The sequence below is a fragment of the Oncorhynchus clarkii genome, unplaced genomic scaffold (genome assembly GCF_045791955.1).
Source record: "Oncorhynchus clarkii lewisi isolate Uvic-CL-2024 unplaced genomic scaffold, UVic_Ocla_1.0 unplaced_contig_1649_pilon_pilon, whole genome shotgun sequence".
NCBI classification, from domain to species: Eukaryota; Metazoa; Chordata; class Actinopteri; order Salmoniformes; family Salmonidae; genus Oncorhynchus; species Oncorhynchus clarkii.
Genome location: NW_027258032.1, coordinates 103,426 through 111,693, shown reverse-complemented (window position 1 = coordinate 111,693; position 8,268 = coordinate 103,426). Strand labels below are relative to the sequence as shown.

The window sequence follows — 8,268 nt, the reverse complement described above, 5'->3', positions numbered from 1 at the left end:
TGTATCTCTCTGGTCCTTATCTTTCCTCTGTATCTCTCTGGTCCTTATATTTCCTCTGTATCTCTCTGGTCCTTATCTTTCCTCTGTATCTCTCCTTATATTTCCTCTGTATCTCTCTGTCCTTATCTTTCCTCTGTATCTCTCCTTATCTTTCCTCTGTATCTCTCTGGTCCTTATCTTTCCTCTGTATCTCTCTGGTCCTTATCTTTCCTATGTATCTCTCTGGTCCTCATCTTTCCTCCGTAACTCTCGTTTAGGAGGCTGTGTTATAGGGGAGAATGCATGTTTGCCCCTAATATCAGGGTGTGTGTGTGTGTGTGTGTGTGTGTGTGTGTGTGTGTGTGTATGTGTGTGTGTGTTTGAGTTCCTGCAGGGTTGAGGTTTACAGGATGTGTGTCTGAGCCTATAGGAGCCCCAGGATAGGATTGTGTGTTAGTGTTGGCTGATCTTACTAGTCAACTGCACAACACACACACACAGACAGACAGACAGACAGCTCTCTCGGCCATGCACAGGCCCCCGTTGTCCTCTGTTCAGCCCTGCTACTTTAATCTGGCTAAATTACCCTGGTCTGTGTGTCTATGTGTATGTGTATAGGGGGAGGGAGAACAGGAGAGAGAGATACATAGACATACAAGGACAGAGAGGAGAGAGAATAGCGAGTCACTGTCTTGTGTTCATCTGTCACGCCTGGCAGCTGAATTCTACATCCCTCTTTTCTCGCTCTCTCTCCCTCCTCTCCCTCTCTCCTATCTCTCTCTCTCCCTCCTCTCCCTCCTCTCCCTCCTTACTCTCCCTATCTCCTATCTCTCTCTCTCCCTCCTCTCCCTCCTCTCCCTCCTTCCTCTCCCTATCTCCTATCTCTCTCTCTCCCTCCTCTCCCTCCTCTCCCTCCTTCCTCTCCCTATCTCCTATCTCTCTCTCTCCCTCCTCTCCCTATCTCCTATCTCTCTCCCTCCTCTCCCTATCTCTCTCTCCCTCCTCTCCCCCTGCCTAATGTAACAGCGTCAGTGCATCAGTGCAGAAGACAGTACATGTGCCAGTAGTTCATTATGAATAGGGCACATCGTGTTTCTCCTGTTGATCAGCTGTAACTTCATAGTAGAGGGAAGATGGAGGGAGGAAGTGGAGGAACAGGAAGTTGAGAAAGAGGAAGTTGAGGAAGTGGAGGAAGAGGAAGAGAGAAGGAAAGGAATACAGGAGGAGGAGGAGGAAGACAGGAGGGAGAGGAAGAGAGGAGGAAGTGGAGGACAGGAGGAAGAGGAAGTGGAGGAAGAGGAAGAGAGGAGGAAAGGAAGAAAGGAGGAAGAGGAGGACAGGAGGAAGAGGAAGACAGGAGGAAGTGGTGGAAGAGGAGGACAGGAGGAAGAGAGGAGGAGGAAGAGGAAGACAGGAGGAAGTGGAGGAAGAGGAGGACAGGAGGAAGAGGAAGACAGGAGGAAGACAGGAGGAAGAGGAGGAAGAGGAAGACAGGAGGAGGAGGAAGAGGAAGACAGGAGTAAGACAGGAGGAAGAGGAGGAATAGGAGGACAGGAGGAAGTGGAGGAAGAGGAGGAAGAGGAAGACAGGAGGAAGTGGAGGAAGAGGAGGAAGAGGAAGACAGGAGGAAGTGGAGGAAGAGGAGGAAAGGAAGTCATATTTTCTGCTGGTATTATTTGAGTCTCTGTTTTCTACTCAACATTTTTGATCAGAATCAGAAAATGTCCTCAAATCCTAAAAACATAGAAAACACCTCTCTGTTGGCACACACACACACACACACACACACACACACACACACACACACACACACACACACACACACACGCACACGCACACGCACACGCACACACACACACACACACACACACAACCATACACACACACACACACACACACACACACACACACACACACACACACACACACACACACACACACACACACACACACACACACACACACACTGTGCAGACCAGTCAAGGTCTTCCACACTGATCTCGACCAAATATTTCTGTATGGACTTCGCTTTGTGCACGGGGGTGTTGAAACAGGAAATGGCCTTTCCCTAAAACTGTTGCCACAAAGTTGGAAGGACAGAATCATCTAGAATGTCATTGTATGTTGTAGAGTTAAGATTTCCCTTCACTGGAACGAAACCATGAAAAACAGCCCCAGACCATTATTCCTCATCCACCAAACTTTACAGTTGGCACTATGCATTGGGGCAGGTAAATCAAATCAAATCAAACACTATGTGCACTATGCATTGGGGCAGGTTCTCCTGGCATCTGCCAAACCCAGATTCGTCAGTCGGGGACTGCCAGATGGTGTGATTCATCCCTCCAGAGAACGCGTTTCCACTGCTCCAGAGTCCAACGGCGACGAGCTCCAACGCTTGGCGTTGCTCATGTTGATCTTAGGCTCGTGTGCTGCTGCTCTGCCATGAAAACCCATCTCATGAAGCTCCCGACGGTGTTGACCATCTTGTGTTGGCGTTGCTTCCAAGATTGGAAATTTGACGAACTGACTTGTTGGAAAGTTGGCTTTCCATAATAAGATAAGATGATGAGGACCAGAGAGGTACAGAGGAAAGAGTTGATGAGATGATGAGACGTTGAATGTCACTTTGGTTTTTCAGTACGGGCCATTCTACTGCCAATGTTTGTCTATGGAGATTGCATGGCTGTGTGCTTGATTTATTGGCTGAAATAGAATCCACTAATTTGAAGGGGTGTCCACATACTGTGTACATACAGGCAGGCAGACTGGCAGGCAGACAGACAGGTAGACTGACAGGCAGACTGACAGGCAGACTGACAGGCAGACAGACAGACAGGCAGACAGACAGGCAGACTGACAGAAAGACTGACAGAAAGACTGACAGGCAGACTGACAGGGAGACTGATAGGCAGACAGGCAGGCAGACAGGCAGGCAGGCAGGCAGGCAGACAGACAGGCAGACTGACAGGCAGACTGACAGGCAGACTGACAGGCAGACTGACAGGAAGACTGACAGGCAGGAAGACAGGCAGACTAACAGGCAGACTGACAGGCAGACTGACAGGCAGGTAAACAGGCAGACTGACAGGCAGACTGACAGGCAGACTGACAGGCAGACTGACAGGCAGACTGACAGGCAGGTAAACAGGCAGACTGACAGACAGGTAAACAGGCAGACTGACAGACAGACAGACAGGCAGACTGACAGGCAGGCAGACTGACAGGCAGACTGACAGGCAGACTGACAGGCAGGTAAACAGGCAGACTGACAGACAGACAGACAGGCAGACTGACAGGCAGGCAGACTGACTAACAGACATACAGACAGACAGGCAGACAGGCAGACTGACAGGCAGGCAGACCGACTAACAGACAGACAGACTGACAGACTGACAGACTGACAGACAGACAGAGAGACAGACAGACAGACAGACATACTAACAGACAGACAGACAGACACACAGACACAAACGTATCACCTCTCCAAGGCCCTGCTGTCTGTCTTCTTCACCCCCCCCCCCCCCCCAAACACTTCTTATTTCTGATCACAATTGCCAACGACGCGTGGACTGTGTGAAAATGACTGTCACCTTTTACTGCTGAGAGAGAGAGAGAACACACACACACACACACACACACACACACACACACAGGTCCTGACAGATCACAGGGCAGGTGTCAAAGGAAGGAATATAGAGATTTTAAATCCTGCAATGAGTTTCAAGGTTCCCACGTTACCGTGAATGTCACAGTGTTTTAAAATCACAGTTTTTTATTCATCTACTTTTGACGATGTCTTCGGGTAGAACTTTTTAAATGTTAATGTTTTTTCGCCGACAAAATCGTAGAAAATGTGTCGTCTTCACAAGGCTGTATGTAGACACTGGTATTGTAAAAATGAGGGTTTTAAAAGCGGTGGACTTGCCCTTTAAACACGAATCCAAACGATTGTTTCTTCTCTTGTCTAATTGACCATCTAGTTCTATAACACCTCATCTATGTACCCTGGTCTAATTGACCATCTAGTTCTATAACACCTCATCCATATACCCTGGTCTAATTGACCATCTAGTTCTATAACACCTCATCCATGTACCCTGGTCTAATTGACCATCTAGTTCTATAACACCTCATCCATGTACCCTGGTCTAATTGACCATCTAGTTCTATAACACCTCATCCATGTACCCTGGTCTAATTGACCATCTAGTTCTATAACACCTCATCCATATACCCTGGTCTAATTGAACATCTAGTTCTATACCTCATCTATGTACCCTGGTCTAATTGAACATCTAGTTATATACCTCATCCATGTACCCTGGTCTAATTGAACATCTAGTTCTATAACACCTCATCTATGTACCCTGGTCTAATTGACCTTCTAGTTCTATACCTCATCTATGTACCCTGGTCTAATTGACCATCTAGTTCTATAACACCTCATCCATGTACCCTGGTCTAATTGACCATCTAGTTCTATAACACCTCATCCATGTACCCTGGTCTAATTGACCATCTACTAGTTGTTAACACCTCATCCATGTACCCTGGTCTAATTGACCATCTAGTTATATAACACCTCATCCATGTACCCTGGTCTAATTGACCATCTAGTTCTATACCACCTCATCCATGTACCCTGGTCTAATTGACCATCTAGTTCTATAACACCTCATCCATGTACCCTGGTCTAATTGACCATCTAGTTCTATAACACCTCATCTATGTACCCTGGTCTAATTGACCATCTAGTTCTATAACACCTCATCTATGTACCCTGATCTAATTGACCATCTAGTTCTATAACACCTCATCTATGTACCCTGGTCTAATTGACCATCTAGTTCTATAACACCTCATCTATGTACCCTGGTCTAATTGACCATCTAGTTGTTAACACCTCATCCATGTACCCTGATCGAATTGACCATCTTCTAGTTGTGTATATATATTAACATGTACTGTAGGAATATATACTGTAGCTGTTTTCAGTGGAGTGGGCTCTCCTGTTGCAGACATTAGAGTGACATCTGGTTGAAGTGTGGGACGTAGGTTTGACATTGTTCATTCTGAACTGTTTATTCTGGAAGTGGTCCAATAGTCACACTCCCTCTCTCTCTCTCTCTTCCCCCTCTCTCTCTCTCTCTCTCTCGTTCTTCTCTCTCTCTTCTCTCTCTCTCTCTTCCCACTCTCTTCTCTCTCTCTTCCCTCTCACTTCTCTCTCTCTTCTTTCTCTTCTCTCTCTCCATCAGGAAGATATATAACTCTCCTTCTCTCTTTTCTCTCTCTCTCTCTCTCTTCTCTCTCTCCTCTCTCTCTTCTCTCTTCTCTATCAGGATGATATATAACTTTCTCTTATCTCTCTCTCTCTCTTCTCTCTCACTCTCTCTATCTCTCTTCTCTCTTCTCTCTCTCTATCAGGATGATATATAACTCTCACTCTCTCTTCTCTCTCTCTTCTCTCTCCATCAGGACGACAAGTCAACGTTTTTCCAGTTTGGAGCTTCCATCCAGCAGGAGGCGCTGTTGATGTTGAGCATCATGGAGGAGTACGACTGGCACATCTTTTCCATAGTCACCTCCAAGTTCCCCGGATACCAGGAGTTTATCAACGTCCTCAAGAGCACCGTGGACAACAGGTACACATTAGCATGTAGCATTATATATATATATATATATATAGCATTATATATAATACACATTAGCATGTAGCATTATATATAATACACATTAGCACTTGGCATTATATATAATACACATTAGCATGTAGCATTCTATATAATACACATTAGCATGTAGCATTCTATATAATACACATTAGCATGTAGCATTATATATAATATACATTAGCATGTAGCATTCTATATAATACACATTAGCATGTAGCATTATATATAATATACATTAGCATGTAGCATTATATATAATACGTATTAGCATGTAGCAATATATATAATATACATTAGCATGTAGCAATATATATAATACACATTAGCACTTGGCATTATATATAATACACATTAGCATGTAGCAATATATATATAATATACATTAGCATGTAGCAATATATATAATATACATTAGCATGTAGCATTATATATAATACACATTAGCATGTAACATTATATATAATACACGTTAGCATGTAGCAATATATATAATATACATTTACAAATACTGTAATAATATATATTATATACATTAACATATGTCATTATATATAATATGCATTCAAATATACTGTAGGAATATATATTATATACATTAACATATACTGTAGGAATATATATTATATACATTAAAATATACTGTAGGAATATATATTATATACATTAAAATATACTGTAGGAATATATATTATATACATTAACATATACTGTAGGAATATATATTATATACATTAAAATATACTGTAGGGATATATATTATATACATTAACATATACTGTAGGAATATGTATTATATACATTAAAATATACTGTAGGAATATATATTATATACATTAAAATATACTGTAGGAATATATATTATATACATTAAAATATACTGTAGGAATATATATAATATACATTAAAATATACTGTAGGAATATATATAATATACATTAAAATATACTGTAGGAATATATATAATATACATTAACGTACGTCATTATATATAATATACATGACCATATGTCGATTTATATAATATACATTGACATATAATGTAGGATTATATATAATATACATTCATTTATGTCATTATATATAACATACATTATTGTTAGAATAATAGTAAGAGAGAATGATTTATTTCAGCTTTTATTTATTTCTTTACATTCCCAGTGGGTCAGAAGTGTACATACACTCAATTAGTATTTGGTAGCATTGCCTTTAGAATTGTTTAACTTGGGTCAAACGTTTCCGGAAGCCTTCCACAAGCTTCCCACAATAAATTGGGTGAATTTTGTCCCATTCCTCCTGACAGAGCTGGTGTAACTGAGTCAGGTTTGTAGGCCTTCTTGCTCACACATGCTTTTTCAGTTCTGCCCACACATTGTCTATAGGATTGAGGTCAGGGCTTTGTGATGGCCACTCCAATACCTTGACTTTGTTGTCCTTAAGCCATTTTGCCACAACTTTGGAAGTATACTTGGGGTCATTGTCCATTTGGAAGACCCTAGATATATATAATTGGGTCTATTTACCCAGTTGATGTAAAGCGTTTCGGTGGCAGGGAGGAAAACAAACTTAGTATAAACAGAGTTGTTTAATAATAATAAAACTCCAAAATGTATATAAAATAAAACCCGTCGCACAGATAACACATAACTAACATACAATCACCAACACATAACTAACATACAATCACCAACACATAACACACATACAATCACCGACACATAACACACATACAATCACCGACACATAACACACATACAATCACCGACACATAACTAACATACAATCACCAACACATAACTAACATACAATCACCGACACATAACACACATACAATCACCAACACATAACACACATACAATCACCGACACATAACACACATACAATCACCGACACATAACAAACATACAATCACCAACACATAACAAACATACAATCACCAACACATAACAAACATACAATCACCAACACATAACAAACATACAATCACCAACACATAACAAACATACAATCACCAACACATAACTAACATACAATCACCAACACATAACTAACATACAATCACCGACACATAACAAACATACAATCACCGACACATAACACACATACAATCACCAACACATAACTAACATACAATCACCAACACATAACACACATACAATCACCGACACATAACACACATACAATCACCAACACATAACTAACATACAATCACCAACACATAACACACATACAATCACCGACACATAACACACATACAATCACCAACACATAACTAACATACAATCACCAACACATAACTAACATACAATCACCGACACATAACTAACATACAATCACCAACACATAACTAACATACAATCACCAACACATAACACACATACAATCACCGACACATAACACACATACAATCACCAACACATAACTAACATACAATCACCAACACATAACACACATACAATCACCGACACATAACACACATACAATCACCGACACATAACTAACATACAATCACCAACACATAACTAACATACAATCACCGACACATAACTAACATACAATCACCGACACATAACACACATACAATCACCAACACATAACACACATACAATCACCAACA

The 8,268-nt window shown here is 41.2% G+C and overlaps 1 protein-coding gene across 1 annotated transcript in view; it reads left to right on the top strand.

Annotated features, from left to right (window-relative positions):
- Positions 1 to 2,544: 2,544 nt before the first annotated feature.
- Positions 2,545 to 8,268, top strand: part of LOC139394598 (glutamate receptor ionotropic, NMDA 2A-like) — an 86,736-nt gene continuing 81,012 nt past the window's right edge. The window contains exons 1-2 of the mRNA XM_071142700.1: positions 2,545 to 2,562; positions 5,458 to 5,624. Of these exons, the coding sequence (XP_070998801.1) occupies positions 2,545 to 2,562; positions 5,458 to 5,624 (185 nt within the window). The remainder of the gene's footprint in view (positions 2,563 to 5,457; positions 5,625 to 8,268) is intronic.